Below are 21,279 nucleotides of genomic sequence, written 5' to 3' on the forward strand. Positions count from 1 at the left end.
TCAGGTGGTATTTTGAGCGCTGAAACTTGCTTTAAACGAAAATAAAATAAGTCACCTATCCTCTTAACATTATGATTTTGTACTTCTCATATAGCTTAATTAGTTCCTTTTAGCAGCCGTTTTTGTCGTTATCGACTTTGTCCGGATGTCTATTGAGTTCACCGGTATTCCAAGATTTGATTTAGAGGATCTTAATCCTATTCTTGGGAAATTAATTAGTTGAGTTGAAAGTAAAAATTATTTCGAAAATACTTCTTAAAAGAGGTGACTGGAGGATATCATTTTCTAAAAAATTTAATCCATAAGTTAATGGTAAATAATTTCTTTGAAAAAGGAAAGCATTTCAATTAAATTTTCAGTGCCCCTTGAATTTTTCAGTAATAGCCGTTGCATTTATTATTATTTTTTTTTTTTTTTTGTAAAAGAAGTTTCTCTCTTGCAAGCTTTAAATAAAACCAAAGTATAGTTTTTCAATCCTGTAAACAAAAAGAAATGAAATTAGAAAACCCTATAATCCTCAAACACTATGCATTTTTAAATAATCACTTTCTATTTTGTAAATGGATGCTTAAAAACAACAGAACCTTCGCACCATCTTCTCCTTGTAACTTGATATTCTAATTCTGTCATTTTTTTTTCTTTTGTTAAATCATAATTAGAATATGTTGTTATTCGTTCCTTCCTCTTCATCTTAGATCTTTGACTCCCATGTATGATTAAGTTGTTTTGATTTGTGAAAAGATGCATTTTTAGCAGCAAACTTTCTAAGAACGTAGCTGGGCTTCGGATTAATCTGAGGCGTCTTCCCACTTCACAGTGTAGAGACACGGGTATAAGCGTTTTGAAAATCAAGCTTGGCAGTCAAGGGGGTTTAAGTTTGGTCAACTTTACAGTTCTTTTCGTAGTAGGTGTCAGCTCTAGCTGAGACCTGTGTACTATCCGATGCCGAATGTGGCCAAAAACCACAGCTTGAAAAAAAGGAAAAAGTTGTTGTATTTTCATACTCATATTCACGAACTATATACGTTTTTTTTCAGTGTTTAGTTGACATTGCCGAAAACACCCCCAAGTTTCTCAGACCCCATTTAAGTGGCGTTATTGACTTGTGTATGAAAGCAGTACAAGAGACGTCTTTAGAAGATACCTGGCGACATTTGGCTCTCGAGGTTGTTGTCACTCTGAGTGAAACAGTACCTGCAACTGTCCGTAAAATGGCATCGTCACATATTCCAGGTTTAGTGCAAACCTTACTAGTTATGATGACAGATTTAGAAGAAGACGAAAATTGGGCAACTAGTGATGAGGTCACCGATGAAGATAGTGATGAGTGAGTGTTTGATTTTACTGGTAGTAATGGAGCCACTCAAAAGGATTAATTCTGCTGCTGAATCTTCTGGAATTTGGTTCGAATCAATTGATTAGCTCTTTTCTTTTCACCTTCTTAAAGGTTAAAATTATTATTTCAAAATGAAAAAAATATTTTTAAATTTCAATCAAGAAGATCTATGCTAAAATGTATTTAAAATATTCACTATGTTCATTCCCATATACAACCATCAAATAATTCAAAAACTTTTGTTTTTGCCTAATTAATTTGTCTTTGTGATTTTCTGTGTTCTGTCTGGAGTTAAGTAGTTTAGCCACTGAATAGGTCAAAGTAACTGGTTTTTATTGCTGTCAATATACTTCTTTGACTAAGGATTTTGATGTCTTAAGATTTCTGTATTTAACCATCTTCTTTTGATCTTTTTTAAATCGCAGATGGTAGACCGTTGCTCAAGCGGTAACCATGCGCTGCACACATACCAACAATATATTCATTTTCACATGGGGGTCCCATCTATCCCATGCCCGCCGCTTAGCATTCAAGCTAATAGTTAGACCGTTGTTCAAGAGGTAACCAAGCGCTACACACATACCAACAATATGTTCATTTTCACATGGATCCCAACTTGCCCATGTCCGCTGCTTAAAGCACCGCGTGATTAAAGTTGTGAATGGTTAGACCGTTGCTTAAACAGTAACCATGCGCCACACATATACCAACAATATATTCATTTTCACATGGATCCCAACTAGCCCATGTCTGCTGCTTAAAACACGGATGCTTCTCTCTTCAGGGTAGGCGAGGAGGGGGTGCCCGCCGCCTCCAATCACTTACCAAATAGTATCTATTCATTGCGTCAGCTCAGTCCAGCATTCTGAGTAAGTTTTATTTTTCACTATTTTTTCCATCGTGACCCCCTCATATAAGATCTGTGGATTATCATGAGGGGTTCCTGTTGCAAATTTTAACTAATTATTACTTAAAAATATGTCAATAATTATTTGTTAAGTTTTTCATGGACGTCTTGGGTAATACCATTTTATTGACTATCTGGCCATTTTTGTTCGCAAATTTGTCTGAGCTTGTGACAAGCTTAGACAGTCAAACCCAAGACATAAACACAGACAGTCAACTAAATATCGGTCAACCAATATTTAATTATTTTTTTGTTAGCGCAACTGTCTTAGCTTATAAATGGGTTCACTTGCCTAACACTCTAGGCAGACAGGCCTTTTTAAACTTTGGATACTGATTGGCATGGCAATTCCAGGAAACTTGTTGGTCAACTAATATTGAATTAAGTTGTTGTTAGTGCAAATGTCTGAGTTTAGGAATTGGATCACTCGCCTTGACTGGCACTCTATGCGGATGGGCCCAATTTGGCTTTGGACGCCTGTCATTCTAGGAAAATTAACGGTCCTGTGTCAATCCTAAATTCTTGGTCTACCTGCCTAAGACCATAGGTCGGTGTGCCTTGTTTGTTTCTCATTCCAGGCAATCTAACGGTCCTGTGTCAATTTTAAATTCTTAGTCAACTTGCCTGAGAATCTCGGCGGGTGTGCCTTTCCAAAAGCTAAAACACAAGTATGTGTCCAATAAGCGAGACATACTTACTCCCGTTGTTTGCCCTTGTCATTTAACCAAAAACTTGGAAAACTATAGGTTTCACCATTCGCCTGCAAGTCCAGGGGACTTGTTGGTCATGAGTCGATCCTATGACACGGTATTCCACGTTTAGACTACAAGTGGCCAAGCCTATTGGGCTTAGGTTTCACTTGTTCATCTGTGAGTTCAAGCAAATTCAGTCCTAGATTTTGCATACAAGTCCAATGGACAACCCATATTTAACACGTCGGTTTGAGCTTTGGGCTAAGAGCAATACAAGCGAAAGAAGAATCAGATATTTTGTATTAAAATCCTCAGTCTATATTCTTCACCAAAAAAATTGCAAGATAAGTACAAAAAAAAAAAAAAATAAAAGCAAAATAGAACCACAAGGAAATAAAAAAACAGACTTCTAAATCAAAAATGAAGAGAATAAACAACTACAAATATTTAAAATAAAAAGAATATACAATTAAGCTGATTGAACCAATTAAGACTTCTTTGAACCTCTTTTGTGTTGTAAATTCTGCTGCCAATAGCCAGATTTCGATTTTCATTTCATTAGGATAGTTTATATTCATTTGTTCCACCCTTTTACGTTGCGCATGTGAACTCAGGATGTACACGTTGGAAACATATTGGCTTTTTATATTCCAAATGTATAATTATAAACAAAGTTTGGACTATGCGCAAAAAGCTATCTGCCTAAGAAGCTTCGCTTTATTTTGCAAGAGGGGGGTATATTCCTCAAAATAGGGATCAAACTTCCATAAAAATTCATGCCTCTTTTCACTTTATTGACGTATCAGAAATATAGAAATGTTCCCTGTTGTCGACAGAATAGGTACAAGGAAAAAATAATTAAAAAATGATCATTTACGCTTTTTGTTTGGCCTAATATTCAAATCGTTTAATGATGTAATGCATTTCTGCCGTATACACTTTAGTGGTTGTTGTAAACACTAACCGATTTTTTCCGCGCACTACATGCAAAAGTGGTGAGTGCACTAAAATCCTTGACAGAGTCGTTGATTGTAAGGTAATGATTACGGAACTGAGGCATTGTTGTGAGTAGATTAGGAGCATCTTTAAATGTTTCAGATAAAAAAAAAGGGGCTAATTACCCTTATTGAAGAACGTTTTTATGGTTTCAGTAATGCTGTTGTCGCTGAATCATCACTCGACCGAATAGCCTGTGCTCTGGGGGGCAAAACGGTGTTGCCACATATAGTTTCCGCATTGCCAAACATGATGGGAAGTGCTGATTGGAAACATAGACATGCAGCTTTGATGGCAATATCAGCATGTGGCGAAGGATGTCATAAACAGATGGAACCAATTTTGAGTCAGATTATGGATGGGGTCCTAAATTACCTCGCCGACCCAGTAAGTTTTCCTTTTCGTACTTTTTGTTCTTATTTTTCGAGTGATAGAATAGGTTGGATATAGGAACGTGGGAGGCCTAAGGCCTCGGCTGAATTTGGACTGAATTTGGTGGGACTTGAGGCGGCGAACAAGTGAAACCTAGGCCTAATAGGCTTGGCCGCTCGTGGTCTAAAGGTGGAATACCGTGTCATAAATATTGACATATGACCAAAAAGTCCCCTGAAATTGCAGGCAAGATGGGTTGTATAGAAGATTGCGTTACTTCCACTAACGACTCCTTGCAGCACATAGCCAACTCAGATCACCACAGCAGCGTAAAGCCATGTTAATGCCTTGACTATATCAGTCTGATAAGGCCACACTCCCCGAAAGACAATCAATTAGTACTAAATCATTATTATTAAGTACATTTACTTAACCAGTAATGATGGGGAGAAAAGGGATTACCAACACAAATTGGTTCATTTAGCAAAATATGGTTAGTTTTTCTTCTTTTTTTCTTTTTTTTTATCAAATCATCTCCTATTATATTACTACTTCAAGCTTCTGAATTCTTTTTGACCTTAGAGAAACCGTAGTTATGTATATTTTTTAGACTACCCTTCTGCAATTGCTACTTTTTCAACTTCTTGCGGGTTGTTCTATTGGCGATTGTTTTAGTACATTCATAGCTTTTTTTAAAGTCATTATATGGTAATTACCTGAGATATTCTGAAATTAAAATGTGAAAGGTTTTTAATTGGGGGGGGGGGGCTGTACCGCTTGTGTCCTCATCAGACTATGCCACCAAATCCTTTTCATTTATCGTACGGGTAGCAGGGTTGTAATTGAATGGAGCTTACTTCGAGACAAAATAGAGCGAGTTGGATATCCCAGTCTATGGCTATCATCTGCAAAAGCTAAGTTGATTTGGTGAAAGCATAGGTGTATCCTCTGTAGTCTGTGGAATTTCAACTTTTATACAAAGCTGATGAAACAGCATCTTGAAAATGGAGTCGAAATTCTATACAAGTCATTATAACGTCATCTGTAGTACTGAATCCTTAGGTACTGAATTATTTAATTCACCCTCAGCACCATGAGTTTTTCGTCAAAGTGGATCATTTTGAACCATCTCTCTCCTGATTTAGTCCGTCTTCGACAATCGCAAAATATTTAAAGAAAAACGTTGACAAAATGGATATTATCCCCAAATGATGAATAGCTTGGAAGTGCCTGAAAAACGACTTTTTTGTGAGTCATTTCCCACATGGGTTTTCTTTTTAAGGGGCCCTCGCCCCTTCTCAAGGATTAAAAACCAGAATACCGTCAGGTTTTAAAATTATTTCAAGCCATAAACTTTTCCGGGTTTTTCTAGTCCAGGAACAAAGAAACTAATATAATAGCAAAATTTTCTGTAATCTTTTGAATATATTAAAAAAAGAAGAAGTTTTCTCAACTGAAAGTAAGGAGCAACATTAAAACTTAAAACGATCAGAAATTATTACGAATACGAGGGGGGTTGCCCCCTCCTCAATGCCCCACTCTTTACGCTAAAATTTTGCTTTTTGTTTCAATTATTTAAGAATGACAACTGAAACACAAGGTTCTTTTAATTAGAACAATAAGATGGTTTAAAAGTTCTAAAAAAAAAAAAAAACATTAGTGTAAAGAGCGAGATATTGAGGATGGGGCACCCCCCCCCCTCATATACGTAATAATTTCTGTATTATTTTTTAAGCTTTAATGTTACTCCTTATTTTCATTTGAAAAGAACTTGTTTCTTTAATTTAATTTCTGATTTTTTAAATTTTTTTTATAATACCGGAAATCTAGTACCCCCTCCATGGAAAGATGCTCTCGTGTAAACCCCGTCCGCCAGGAACCCCCCCCCCCCCCGAAAAATATTAGTTTGCTTCTCAATAGCCAATACTATATGTAAACAATGGGCAAAGTTCATAGCTTGCAGCCTTTCCCGTGGGGGCTGTGGGTTGTCAAGTTATCCTCAAAGACATAGCTATTAGATTTTTCGACTATTCTGAACGAATGGCTATCTCAAAATTGTAATCGTATGGCTTTGGGGGAAAAGAGGGCGTGGGAGGGGGGCTAGCTGCCCTCCAATATTCATGTTCACTTAAAAAGGGCACCAGAACTTTTGATTTCTGATCAAATAAGCCCTCTCCTGATCTTCTAGGATCACGGGGTTTGATACGATCACCCCTGGGAAAAATAAATAAACACAAAAAAAAACATGAACACGCATGCGTGATTTTGCTTCTGGCAAAAAGTTCAAAATTTTACATTTTTGTATATAGGAGTTTGAAACCTCTAGAGTAAAGCTCTGTAATAAGCTGAATAATCAAACAATCCGTTACCACGAACTGTTTGATTATAATGCTCATGTTATATCCAATTTGCTCTGGAATATGGAAACGGTTTGGACAGCCAATTTTTGCTTTCCGTAAAGTTCTCAGCCATAGGTTTAAGACCGCTCTTCATCTTTATCCAATTGGGTTTGGCTTCAAGACGGGAAGTTGAAAATATATGTTCCCATCTGTCTTAAATGTCTCTTTCCGTCTGTTTAGTGTGCTTTTTTTTTTTTTTTTCTCTACAGAGGAGGAATCAGCGTATTTTTTATCATACTCATTATAGCCAGTGTATTTTTAATGCATATTTGCCAATAATAATAACCTGAAAGAAATTTTGTATGTAGGATTTTCATAGAGGACAAGACGGACCAAGCACCAAGTTTTGCACTTCCGGCAATGTTTTGTCTAGCATATTTACTTTATTGTTATGAAGTGCGCATGTCTAATTAAATAGACTATATATCATAGCTTCATTTTTGAAGATAGTTTAAAAGGTGCAATGAAAGTTTAATAAGAAATGAAAATGTAATAGTTAACAGTGTCAAGACATTCTCTGTTACTTCGGTTACAATTTGCGGGGTTTCCACTTCTTTACTGGTAGGTCGAGCGAGCTAACTTATTGAAGGATTTACTATAGATGCTAGTAGCTATGAGGGTTATGTCTTGCCTAAATGTGGTGCGGATATTTCGGCCTAATATTAATCTTTTACTACCTTCATAGAGGTTGGGGCTCTTTTCTTAAGCTAGAAGAAATGGTTCTAGTCATTCGTTTCTAAATAAAATATAACTCAACAATATGCATGCATACCTATACATGTAAAACCGTTTCTTTCAACTTATTCTTCTGGCCTGCCCATGAACTTGCAAAAAATAAATAATGAAGGATGCGAGTAAAACTCCTCATTGGTAATGAGTGTAATGAGTTGAAAACCATTTTTGGTTACCACAGTACACAAGGTAAAGAGACTCTTTTTCGCTTCGAGGTCATGTCAGTTTGCGATAAATCAGTTTTTAGTAACCGCTGCAAAGACTCCTTTGGATTTGGCAGGATGCCATTTCGAGCCACTTTGTGGTAACGATGGCAACCATGTAAATAGATGTCATTCTTTCTTTTGTCATAGTCCAATTGTGCGAGTGAAGAAATCATTTATTCTAAGCAAGAGGAGAAGCAGATTGTTTGTCTCTAGAAGACTTTTATTGACAATGCCTTGTATGTAATATATGCAAGTATAGATTAATCCTATGTAATGCTTTTGGCACAACTAAGAGACATCCAATTGTTGAACTTAAAAAGTGTGAATGAAGAGTGACAACCAGGGGCATCCCGCGGGGGGGGGGCGTTCCGTCCCTCCAACGTTTTTGGCATTCGGTAAAATCTTCGCCGAAGACGAAAATTTCGGCAGAAATTTTACAAAATTGCCCGAAATTTAGCAAAATTCTTGATTTCTGCAGAAAATTCGGAATAAATCAGGTAGCGATTCGGTAAAATTTACGAAGATCGCCCCCCCCCCACCCCCCAATGAAATGAGTCTCGGGACGCCCCTGGTGACAACTGACCAAGATTCTACCCCAAATTATACTGCAACACTGAAATTTAATGAGGTCTTTTTTCATGAAAATAGAAGACGACATGAAAGAAGATATCTTGAAAGTCTAAGTCCCTGCTGTTGGGAAGAACGTAAAAATTTCTTTTCAGTTATTGATATTTCGCTCCTAGAAAAGATCTAGAAAAAAACCTATCTAGGTTTTTAAGGTGTTAAATTTAGTTTAAAATGGCACAGAGTTAGGCTATCTAGATGGGCGGCACTTGGCCTTAATGTTGATAGTTAGATTTATTCTTTTTTGCTGTAAGAAATCATGTGTATTAAACCAATTTCAACTATGCATGTCTGTATGATTAAATTTCATTATTTTAGCACCCACGTGTTCGTTTTGCTGCATGTAATGCCATTGGGCAAATGGCGACTGATTTTGCTCCAGTTTTTGAGAAAAAATTCCACGATCGAGTTGTTCCTGGGCTATTGGCGACCATGGACGATGCGACGAATCCCCGTGTGCAGGCTCATGCTGCTGCAGCGCTTGTTAATTTCAGCGAAGATTGTCCCAAAGTGATTTTGTCCAGCTATTTAGATCGTATTATGGAAAAACTTCAAGCAATATTGACGGCTAAATTTCAAGGTAAAGCTCACTCTAAAGACCTTTGAATACTTTAGACACCAAATAATGTTATTTTAAGAGATTTTCGTGCATCGTTTCTTTGTCCTTGTCATACACGCTAGTTAATGACTTCATTGCTCCTGGGCTAGCACTAATACTATACAAATATCCTGAAAATCTCACAATTTATTTTTCCCAAATCTTGGGGATATTCCCATGTAATTACAGCAATGCAGTTGACAAAGGATGGTAGCATATACTTTTCATGGTTGGCTATACTGCAAAAAAACCTTAAGCTGTGTGTTCAATAAGCTTATTGTAATTTATTTTTGTAATTTTTAATTGTCAATCAAATTATTTTTGCGATTGTAATTGTCAATTGAATTGCGTTCAAAAGTGCCTATTGAACCTCTTAAATCGATTATCGTGTGTGTTCTTCAGAGCTCAATAACCTGCAATTCGTTTTTATCTAGATAGAAAATTGTTTGTGTACTTATCTATCGGGAAGTATGAAAAAAAATCCCGAGACAACCATTCTTTAGAGGTCCTTTGGAGCGGCAAGATTTTTAACTCGAATGATTTTTTTTATTTTTAACTATTATTTTTGGTATAATAGGAACATCATTTGTATAGTGAGGGATAGTTAGACAACTAGACTTACGACCTTTGACCAATTCTTTCAATTTTTAAATTACTCGCGTAAAACTGATTTTGCTTCGAAACGGCGTTTATTAGAGCACAATAATTGTGCCTATTCAATAAGTAATTACAATAAGTTATGTTAAAACGCGGAGTAGTTCTCTCTATATTCTATACTGGCATGTATTCGTCTTCAAAGACAAATGTCAAATGAATAGTTTCATCATTTCATGGGGTGTCATTGGCTGTCAAAATAGTCAATTATGGACATGACACCGACGAGAAGTTCCTTTCGTTTCGGTTTTCTTAATCGAATTTCAAGACAAGTGCTCACCGTGAACTTCGACTCAGCGAATCTCGGCGTGTTTCTGAAAACATAAGCCAGTTCGTTAGGTATGGTATCCACAATTGCGAATGTTTACATCGCGAGCGAACTCCAAAAACACTAGTTATTGGTCAACGAACAATCCCAAGGAACGTTTAGATGTACCTCTGCTTGGTGCAAAAATGTGCGTTTGGTTTGCATTATCAAACGTGCTAATTTGTGTACCGAAGTTTATGGTGAGTGTTTTTAACACGTCCTATGAGCTAGAATGCTCAAATTGTTATTTATATTATTCTGTAATTGCTGTACTACCTCTAACTAAAAAGTTGTGAATATATTAGTTCGGTACTATCTTATAAATATTTATGATTTTGTATTCACACTACGCTGTTTTTATCTTGGCAGAGCTGCATATTGAAATAGGATTGAAAAGTACCATATAACTTGAGGTACCAAAATAACTCGTTGGTGGAGTGTACAAATTAACAAGGAGGTAGCTATATTTGTAAAAGAAAGAAAAACATTTTATTTCTTCCTTTTACTCTTCCATCCTGAGGTCGCTTGGAAGTAGTCCCCGAAGCCGTGCCGACATGACGGCGGCGAATGTGTGATTTAGTATCGACGGTGGTGCGCCGCCAGACAAGTCGAATTTTTTTGGCGACGCGCCGATTTTTCTAATTAAAAATAATAATAAAATTCCATTTCACAAGCACGTTCAACCTCAACTTGATTTTAGTAAGGGTTTTTAAATGGTTAGCTAAAAACATATAAGAACAATATGACAAGACAGGAATTTGTTGGGCCGTGCGGAAATTGTGTATGTTCACCGTCGATCAGACCAAGTAGAATTCTCATTTTTTAGCCACTAGACCCAGGGAAACCTATGTTGTGTTTATGTTTAGTATCCCATTGTTCCTATAAAATCCCGTGTTTAGTTATTTTCTTTTTGTTAATGATTTGGGCTAATGTGTGTATAACTTTCAAAGTTTGAAGTTCAAACATCTCCTGTTCATCAAATATATACGAAAAGGAAGTGAAAAAAAAAAAAATAACCACAGCAAAAAAAAACATTGTATACAAGTCAGATACCATGGCTTAACAACACCAAAAATTTTAAATCAGTGGTTACAAGAAGGTTAATTAAGTCACTATCAGTCCTGTCGTGTTAAAAAGCCGTTTAGCTGGGGCACTTGTGGTTGGTACAACCAGAACTTGCCGAGCGTAAACTGCCACTCGCGGGATCTGATACAAGAATTGGACCTTGGGCTCCCACAGAATGCCGCAAATTGGCTTCTTCTTTGTATCTGCTGAAATAAGTTGTTTTTATCAGGGAGAACTAATCTGCACCTTTGCCATAGGGCCCCTACGCCCTACACTACAGGGGGAACTAAACTGTACCTTTACCCTCTTTTCTTATCAACATGGAATAACCCTTTAAAATTCTTTTCTGAAAGAAGTGGTCGAGTTATGAAGTTTCAAGTCAAAGTTTAAGGCTACTTCAACTTCATTATGCTCTACTCATTGTGCAAAAAAAAATGTAATTCATTTCTATAGATATATTTCTATACTAGCTCTAGCTCTTTTCCAGATAACATCCTGAATTGCCTAATGCTCTTTTACCTACCTCTTTTCATCCAAAAAATCAGAAAGAAAAATGAACAGAATTTCAAAGTGGAAAGTAGAATTTTTGAAACTCAGAGAGGAGAGAAACTAACAAAATGAAAAATAAAATCAAAAAGGGTGAAAAAACGAGGATTTTGTCAGCCAGTGGCGAACCATGAAGATGACAAAATATAAGCAAATATTTCGACAAGGACCTCCGCCAAGTCGTCCTCAGTACTAAACAAAAAAGAAGACAAAGAAAAAAAAACGAAAATCTAACCTTTCAAAGTTTACTTTACAAAGACAGAACAGACACTGAATAAAAAGCAGGCGGGAATCAATGAAAATGAATGCACAAGGATGATTGCGCAAGGATTTTTTGCCTTGAAATAGTTTTAGCTGGTCTACAATTTCGGTTTTCATTAGATATGCAAATAGGTTCTTTTAAGTTATACCGGGTGAAAATATTGATTGAGTCCTTCAAGATTAAACTGTCGTAAATTGGGCTTAATGAAAACCGAAAGTCGGATTGGGCTTATTGTCATGTATAGCCAGTGTGGTCTAAGAATGTATTTGAGTAGAATTTTTGTTTCAAAAAAAAAATCTTCTTCCTACGAAACGATGTACATGGTGAGCCCAAGATGATAGTATTTATCTTTAAGAAATAGATTAGCCGGGATGACAGTTGAAGCCCGGAGGTCGATATCGATAAGAAAAAAGAGAGCAAAAAACACAAAAAAACGGCGGCGTATCAGTGACGCCGTCGCCAATAGAATCAGTGGCGGCATCTCCGCGTTGATGCAAGCTTGGCGGCGCGCCACTGTTTTTTTTCTACGGTGCGCCGCCGACTTTTCGGTGCGGCTTCGGGGTCTACTTCGAAGGACCTAGATACGCCTCAAGAGTTGACAAACTCTAGTCTAGAATACATTGTTTTTATTTTCCATCTCCCTTCTCCCTCAAAAAGGCCTCCTTAAGTTTCAAAGACAATTTCAAATGAGCCCTGATAAAAAAGAGATTTGTTTCTAGCCTAGGATTAATGTTTCCCGTGAATCTCCCTTATCAGAGAAAGACAAAGTCAAATAAGTGCAGGAAAATGGCGCTCTTGTTTTCGAAACCTAAGCAACTCAGTACCTCGGGATTTTTAAATTCTTTGAGATATCATTAATACAGCTCATTAATTTAAGCAATATTTAATTAATCTCCAATAGAATTGGAGATTATGTCTTTCAATTCAAGTTTAAGTATCTGTTATTTTAAGATTGCTCCACTTGATTGCTGTTTTTTAACCTTGCATTTCTCCATCCTTTCTAGAATCAGTGGGTAGATAGAATCGTCCCTTATGAAGTTCTCCAAGCCCCTTTATGCGATATTAAGTTTGTGGAACAAATTTGAAACAAAATCTATATATTTGGCTTTCATTTCACATTTTAAGTATTCATTCCCCCTCCTTCACTAGAAATATAGTTTTCTCGTACCCTCATGTTCTGGTTCTATGCCCTTGAACTTGTGTACACTCTTTCTTTCAGTTCCCGTGTTTTGTAATCGCCTATGTACGTAGGTTCCAGTTTTTGGGAGAGGGAGTCAAAAATTCATAACAAGTACATTTTTAGGCAATGATTTCTTTTAGTTTGCTGGTAAAGGAGAAGCTTCGTGGAAGGGTTTGATGCAAGAATTGTCAAATGTAAAGCCTTTAAATACTCCCCCCCCCACTCCTAAAAGTGAAAACTGTGCAATAGTGGACTTGTACTGTTGAGAAATTAATTTTTGTTTAGTGAGTGAGAGCCGATGGGGGGGGGGAGGAGATCTTCGTCTTTCCGTCCCTCTCCCACCTCATTTGTGTGGGTATGTTTATATTTGATTTTTTTTTAAGAACTGGTTGCTAAAGGAACCAAGCTTGTACTTGAACAAGTAGTTACAACGATAGCATCAGTAGCGGATACATGCGAAGAGAAGTTCATCAACTATTACGACCACTTTATGCCCTGCCTCAAATATATCATCCAAAATGCCACAACTCCTGAATTGAAACTACTGAGAGGAAAAACCATTGAATGTGTTAGTCTTATAGGATTAGCTGTTGGTGCTGAAAAGGTAATTTCTGTTTTCTTTCTTTTGGAAACGGTGGGTTTAAGAACGGACATCAAGTTACTGTATTATACAGATTACTTAATTTTTCATGAGTTTTTTTTTTGCTAGATCAGCTAATTCTTATTCTTATTCATGAGCTTTATTTTGCAAGATCTTATTCTTTTAAGGTTACTGTGAAATCTTCTGTTGCTCTTAAGATTTTTTCAGGCAATATGAAGGATTTCCGATCTGAAACTATTATAAATGTAATTAATGAGCATATTAATAGTTGCTATAATTTTTTTTTACTATAAGCTCTGTTTTCTATTGTGAAGTTAATGTAATTACTTAATGCATCAATAGTTCCATGATTTGTGTTAAAGATTGTAAAATAATTTTTTTTTTTGTTGTTGATTGTTTATACTTTCGTTAGCTATAGGCTTTAATTTTGAATGGGAAATTATTATTATTAATGTAAAGACGGTGCTAAGGTTTTTATGAAAAATGCTAAAAATAGTCTTATTTTCTTTAATTTATTATTTTTTTTAGCTTATCAGCTTTATAGTTATCAGCTCTATAAAAATATAAGCTCTTAGTGTAATTTGTCAAAAAAGGGGAACAGGTCAGTGCTATTCATGCAAAAATGTGGTTCTCCTTGTAGTACTGGAACCGAGGCAACTTTTTTTTGTCATATTTAGAGAGGCATTTCGGATGATATTTTGAAGTAGTGTTTGATGAAGAAGCCGTATCGTATGTAGAATTCCATTTGGAATAAGTATCTCTGATGAAAAAATCCAATCCATAACATGTCACATTTGGAATTTTTTTTGTCACATTTAGAGAGGCCGTTTGGCTCATATTTGAAGTAGAATTTGACGAAGAAGCCGTATCGTATGTAGAATTCTATATGGAAAAAGTATCTATTGACAAAATCCAGTCCATAACATGTCACATTTGTAATTTTTTGTCACATCTAGAGAGGCTGTTTGGCTCATATTTGAAGTAGAATTTGATGAAGAAGCCGTATCGTATGTAGAATTCCATATGGAAAAAGTATCTCTGTTGATAAAATCCAATCCATAACATTGGAAAAATAAGTCACTTCAGTAAAATAATAAAAGCGAAGACAAAAAATTAGACTTTGCATAATGTATTTCGTTCGGAGGTTTTGGAGATTTTCTTTTTAGATTTTATGGAATGTTAGGGGTGGTAGGGGGTCGATTCTTCCCTCCTCTTAGATTGAGAAAAATAGTTTATTGGTATTTTCATTGAAAATGCCTTTTTTGGTGATTGAGAAAAAAAAATAAAAAAGGCAACAAAATGCCAGTAAGCTTTTACTTTAAGAGAATTTGACAATTCGGCAACAGAAAGATATCGTAATTCGTTTGTGCAGTATTTTATTAGCAATTTTTACCGCTGATTTTATTGCTTGGCATTTTTCTTATGTCTCATTGTGTTGACCTTGAAATAGTATTTGCTACTTCGGATTATTGTTGATGTTGTTTGTCTTAACCTTCGGCCCTTACTTGGGGCAAATTCTTACTCTGTGTGTATATGCTATGGACTGTATGCGTTTCACTGTGCACTTCTTTAAATGCATGCGTCTCGGGAAATTCACTTGTTTTTCAAGAATTACCGAAGAGATTTTAATATTTTAGGAAAAGTTAAAATAATATTAGGGTACTATTGATAATAAATATTTTGTCAGAAGTGCAAGATACAAATGAAATTTTAAGTCGTTCAGTTTAATTCAGTCCAGACTTCTAGTCGATTTCCAAGGTTCTAACTTGTAGTATCAGTTGGAGTGTTTGATCTTGAATTTATCACAAGGGAAGATGGGGGCTCATCCCAGAGGGTTTAAGAATGGGAAAATTAAAAAAAAAATATTTGAATCATAGAGTATGAAACCAAGGATAAAAATACAGACATGTTTTATGAATTGTGAAAAAGGGACAGGGAAAGGGATATGCTGGTCATATTTAGAGGAATTGCTATCAGCAGAGTAACCCTTAATGACAAGCTCCCAGAAGCTAACTCTACGCGAACGAAATGGTTTGAGCCTGCATAGTATATAAGTTGTGAAAGAGTAGTCTAGACACCTCAGGCTTGTTCTGAGGGTGTACGAAGGAGTTGCAATATTCCTGTGTTTTACTGCCTCAGTCAATTAGTAACACATGGATTTATGCTGTCTCTACCTCAAATTGACTTTGAAATAAAATTTGAGTCGATCAAATACAATTGATTGAATAAATAGTTCAGTCAAAAATAAAATGCCGGTTCAGTGTATTTGGAATTAAGCCAAGTTACAAATTACTGTGGAAAATTTTAATGAGACCGTGTTTTACAGCAACCAAATTACACGGTCCTTGAACTGAGAAAAAGGGGTTTTTAAAAAATCAGTTGCAACAACAGAAGTAAATAACTATAATGATCACGGGCTTAGGTAAGCTGCAGTCTACCCTTTGGAATGTATCATAGGATTTTATTCTGTTTGGGGGAAAGGGCGAGAAAAACCAGACATTTTTAGGTGGTAAATTTCTAATTTTCCTTTGACCGGTATAGCATTTTGGGTCAAAGTGCGGTCGGTGTAAGTAATATTGGAGATGTTTACACCAGTTTTGATATAAAATCGTGCATTTTCCGTCAAAAAATAGAGTAAAACGAAGATTTACTCTATTATGTTTAGATTATGTTGAGCTTCTTTCCGTTGTCTGTGAGGGGATGGGAGTGTATTGCCCTGTTTTAATATGTCCTTTTCTCATGCTTGTAACCAAACCTATTGAGAGTTTGAAATGTTGCCCTGTATTTTAATCCTGTCCTTTTCTTCTCAGTTTTCACCCGACGCAAGTGAAGTCATGGACCTGCTTCTCCGTTCTCAGACCAATGTTGGTGAAATGGCAGATGATGACCCTCAACTAGGCTACATGATCTCAGCTTGGGCTAGAATCTGTAAAATCCTTGGACCACAGTTTGAGCCTTACCTGCCGATGGTCATGCCACCTGTTCTTCGAGCAGCAAGTATCAAACCGGAAGTGGCTCTTTTAGATTCAGAAGAAGTTGATGCTGTTGAGGATAATAGTGATTGGCAATTTATGTCTTTAGGAGATCAACAAAATTTTGGAATTAAAACAGCAGGTGTGCCTTTTGTTTTTTTATGTTTCTGTCCTTCGGATGTCGTTTTCTTAGATTAAAAAAAAGTTCCAGGCTTGGTTATGAACATATGTGTCCATGGAGAAAATTTCGGGGGTTAGGAGGGGGGTTAAAACGTGAGAGCAGGCGTATTAAAGGCCATAATTTTAAACACTTTACTAGGAGAGGTTCTTTTGACCAATGTCACAGGAATCCCTGTTTACCCACAGATTCATTTATATTTATTTTGCGTCAACTACTTTTAAGCGCTTTCACTGTTTTATCCCTTATTCCGAGATTGCTTCTTATGCAACGAAAATGAATATTTTAGTCGCTATGTGTTGTGGTTGCATTGCTATTATTTTGTTGTCGTGTATTGATCCTGTTAACAAATCTGGGGCTGATTGTCCTCTCTGTAGAGGTTTAGTATGGTATGTTTCCGACTCCGGGCGCGTTAAGGTGGTTCTAGCCTCTTTTGCGCCCGGGGCAAAATCTTGATTTCTTTTCCCCTCGCCTCTTTCTCCCAAAATTTCTAGGCCGAATTTTAACAAAATTTTCATTATTGTTTGTTTTATTCCACTTATTTTCCACTTATTTAGGTCTGACTTTTATTACTTTAGCCTCCGCAAAATTACTAATTATCTCATCCCAGTTGATTGATTTTAATTCTTTGCGTTCTATGCTCATTAACGCTAGATCATTTAGTCGTTCCTGGTCCATAGTCGATCTTACCATGTTCCATAATCTATCTAACCTTTCTTACATATTGACGAAGTGCTCCCTCCCCCCCCCCGCATCAAAGAAGTGACGATAGCTGTGAAAAAGTTGAAAAATGAACGTACATCTTAGAGTCGATAGGATTATGGCAGAAATGCTGAAGACATCCCGTCGAGCCTCCATAACTGTTGGGACTACTCTCTTAGTGGTCGTCTGGAATTACGAAAAAGTCCCAAAAGATTGGACCAGGAGCATACTGGTCAAACTCTTCAAGAAGGACGATGTGCTAATCTGTGACAAATGGAGCATGGCTATATCTAATCTCCGCTGACTCTAAAATGCAAAGATAAAGCAATTGAACAGGTCAATGATTTTAAGTACCTCGGGAGTTGTATTAATTATAATGGTGAAATAGCCAACGAGATCAAGAGGAAGATTGGACAAGCTACATCGGCTTTTAATAATTCGAAACTAATATTGTGCAGTAGGAAATAGTCTATGCGCTTGAGGCTCCGCCTCGTGGATAGCAATGTAATGTCCATTCTCTATGCAAGTGAATGCTGGAAACTAAATGTCTAACTGGAGAAACGTATCCTAGGTTTTGAAAACATGTGCCTTTGAAGAATACTAAACATATCGTGACAGGAAAAGGCCACGAACATAGGAGTTCGCCTGCGACCCAGTCAAAAATTAGCAACTGACCTTCTCAAATGTAGAAGATGGACTTTTTTTGACCACGTACTTCAAATGCCAGAGGATCGACTCCCATGTACATTTTATGAGTGTTGCCTCGAAGGGAGGTGCAAAAGAGGTCGACCAAGACACACCTTGCAATGGCAGTATGAGCTGGATCTGAGTAGAGGGAGATGTCTCTTCAACCACAGTATGGTACTTCTATGTAGTTAGAAGTGCCCTTTATGGGAGCGAGTGCTGCAATCATCGAATCATGCCATCCTTACGGGCGATATGTGACGTCAGGGCTACAGCTCATCTCCGTGATGGCTGGCGAGGTTTTGTAGACGCCCTAAGCGCCATCCCTGGCTCTGGAGGGTCTGAGGTCAAAGGTAACTGACCGCTCATTACTGGCCACTGACACTGCAATCGCTAATAATATTGGATAGGCGACTCTTACGTTTGCGAAGACTCCTTCATTTCCATATTGCACAAATAATTCTAACACATATATAGGTTTATTTGTGAAGTGTTTCGGTGTTAAATTATCTTTTATATATTGGAGTTCGTGAAACAACTGAATGGGATCTAAATCATCGCAATATATTGCTTTTATTGTTACATATTTTTATTTTATTTGAGCTTTTGCGAATATTTATTTGAACTTTTCCGCCTCTAAAATCTCTGTGCCTGGGGCAAATGTTCCCTTTGCATCCCCCCCCCCACTCCCCTAAAACCAACCCAGCGTTAAGGGTTGCCTTTTTTTCAATTAATATACAATATAGGCCTATCAGTTCTTCCTTGTCTTATAAAAAATGCTGCATCCGGACATTTCTTGTCTGGCATTTGGAATCATTCTCCTATTTGCTTGTGAATATTCCGGAGGAGAATTGACAACAAGTAAAAAAATTGAATTTTTAACGAACTGAATTTTGAAACTGGGAATAATAAACCAACTATCAAAGTCTCTGCAGCTCAGAAGGCAGAGCGGTTGATGGAAAAGACTCAATCAAGGAGTGACACCAGTCATATACTTGACTTTTTTCTGTAAAAGGGATAATTATCGAGAACATATTTTTATTGGGTGAAAGGTACATTTGTGGAGCATAAAACAATATTAAATTATTTTACGTATTAACCCTGGAATACTGCCGGTTCCTAAAAGTTTCATTAAGACAGTCTACTCTTAAATCTTAAAACTTTGATTTGGAATTCCTACAAAAAATCGGGTAGCCGAGATACCCAATAGTATTTTTAACAGTTCAAAGACTAAATAGGAAAGAGTACAAAAATGGAATAGTTATTTAATATTTATATAGTGCTGCCACAGGAGATGTACATCTTCGTTCGATGTCCTGCACAGATGGCCCCACCACACTTGTTACAGAAGGTGGTCGTCATCCTACGGAGTTTCGAGGGACTGAGTGAGCAAATTTTACGTTCTCGGTCCTGAGATGTTGGGCTTCCAGAAGGACTAGCAATACCTGCGACATCTTCGATGTGTTCACGGAGTGAACGGCTCAAATGTCTACCTAAGAGCCTTTGCTTTACGTGAGGCTGCACTAGCTCTCGGTAGAGTTCCTTCATGTAACATTTCCTTGTAGGAGGCTTCTCTCCAATCTGTCCATGGTTGAAGCTGTATACCACATATGAGTTGATGGAAATGATGTTTAGAAGCCCATCAAATACACATAAGGGCCACCTTTAAGTATTTCTCGAACAGTACATGTCACTACGCATTTGGTTGAAGGTATCAACCCCACCTTTAGTCGAGTTGTAGTACTTGATAACTTCTGGCTTTTAACTTTGGTAGACCAAAGAAGGTCTCTCGTGGATCGTAGACAGTAGAACGACCAATTTGTTTTGTTTTGGGACGTATTAAACAATGCCAAGCTCTTGGTCAAGGCAAAACATTGAACTCCATTAAATACACTTTTTTGTCTGGAGAAGTTCAGGAGGAATTTCACTTTTGTTCTTTCTAAGCGTTCCAACAATGGTCAGGTTGTACGGAGGGTTCAAGAGCTCTTCAGCCATTGGAATGGAAGTGAACCAATTGTCCATAGTTATGTTTCTATCGGAACCCCAAATTGGTCTGCTAAGCTCTCGAACGAAGTGATCGCCTAGAGGAAAACCACCTGTTCGAGTTCCTTTACCCAGGTATGGTATAGGATTTATCATGTATTAGGTGCCCCCGTCACATATCCTTACAACTTTATTTCCATATTTTTTCGGCTTGCTTGGTATATACAGTCTAAATGGGCATCCTCCCCCAAAACTGAGCAATTGCTCATCGATTGCAGTGTTGGCCCCTGGCTTAAAACTACCTTGACAGTTCTTGATGACGTCTTCCCACACCTCTCTTATGGCAGCAAAAGGGTCATTCTGTTTCCTGGAATTCTTCGTTTCTTTATCGTCAAATCGGACGCAATCAATGAAAAGCGGAATCTTTCCTTCGACATTGTAGCCTTGTAGGCAGAGCCGCTCATATTGGCATTAAACATTTCGTCAACAGAGAGATGTCCATCTTTTACTGCTGCCGTGAGAATTAACAATCCAAAAAAAGTTTTCAGCTCTATCCTATTTGTAGGCTCCTCTGAGGCTCTAGCTGTACCGTAGTGGGCTGCCTTTCTTTCAATCTCTTCATTCGTATGCAACACAATCTTGTCCACAATCTCGTCAGACAAAAAGACTTGAAAAGCTGAGAGAGGCGTATCAGCCGCTTTGGCAGCATCACCTACAGGGCCAGCCACACCTCTGATGAGATTTTGACCCAAGGGTCTCCCTCTGTTGGTTTTTCTGTGGGGGTAAAGCTGACCACCTATGTCCGTCTTTTTCTCTGAGTGATTGCTTTGATGGGATGACAATGAGTATTTCCCCAGGAAGTTCCAAGCTTAGCCAGTTCTTTTAACTGTTCTCTTGATCTTTGTCTGAAGATTTAGACTGCGTTTGAATATTTGCTCTTGCTTGACTTTGCAGAGATGCTGATGCACTTTGACGACCAGTATCTTCATCAGCATTTGTGTTGGACAGATGGCTATCGTTTTCTTCTTCAGGTACATAATCTTCATCAGAGTCTTCGATGTTTTTCAAATCTTCCCAATCTTCTCGAATTAGATTTTCTTGAGAGTCACAAAGAGTTGAGATATTATCCTCTTCGTCACTTGCATTTAGATTCTTGGGTTTTTTTTTCCGTAAACCTTCTAGAATTCATCTAAAAGAAATAAAAACAAAAAAAAAAAAGACGAAAAGCTGTAGTGTCTGTAACGTTTCCTCTCCTGAGGACACATGCACATTCCTACCTAGGC

The 21,279-nt window shown here is 37.2% G+C and overlaps 1 protein-coding gene across 1 annotated transcript in view; it reads left to right on the forward strand.

Moving 5' to 3' along the window:
* Positions 1-21,279, forward strand: part of Karybeta3 (karyopherin beta 3) — a 120,968-nt gene that overhangs the window by 72,128 nt on the left and 27,561 nt on the right. Inside the window, exons 5-9 of the mRNA XM_089104450.1 lie at positions 1,038-1,327; positions 4,087-4,318; positions 8,583-8,844; positions 13,260-13,480; positions 16,288-16,591. Coding sequence (XP_088960576.1) covers positions 1,038-1,327; positions 4,087-4,318; positions 8,583-8,844; positions 13,260-13,480; positions 16,288-16,591 — 1,309 coding nt within the window. The remainder of the gene's footprint in view (positions 1-1,037; positions 1,328-4,086; positions 4,319-8,582; positions 8,845-13,259; positions 13,481-16,287; positions 16,592-21,279) is intronic.

The sequence above is a fragment of the Artemia sp. Qi Xiang Cuo genome, chromosome 18, assembly GCF_049724085.1.
Source record: "Artemia sp. Qi Xiang Cuo chromosome 18, ASM4972408v1, whole genome shotgun sequence".
NCBI classification, from domain to species: domain Eukaryota; kingdom Metazoa; phylum Arthropoda; class Branchiopoda; order Anostraca; family Artemiidae; genus Artemia; species Artemia sp. Qi Xiang Cuo.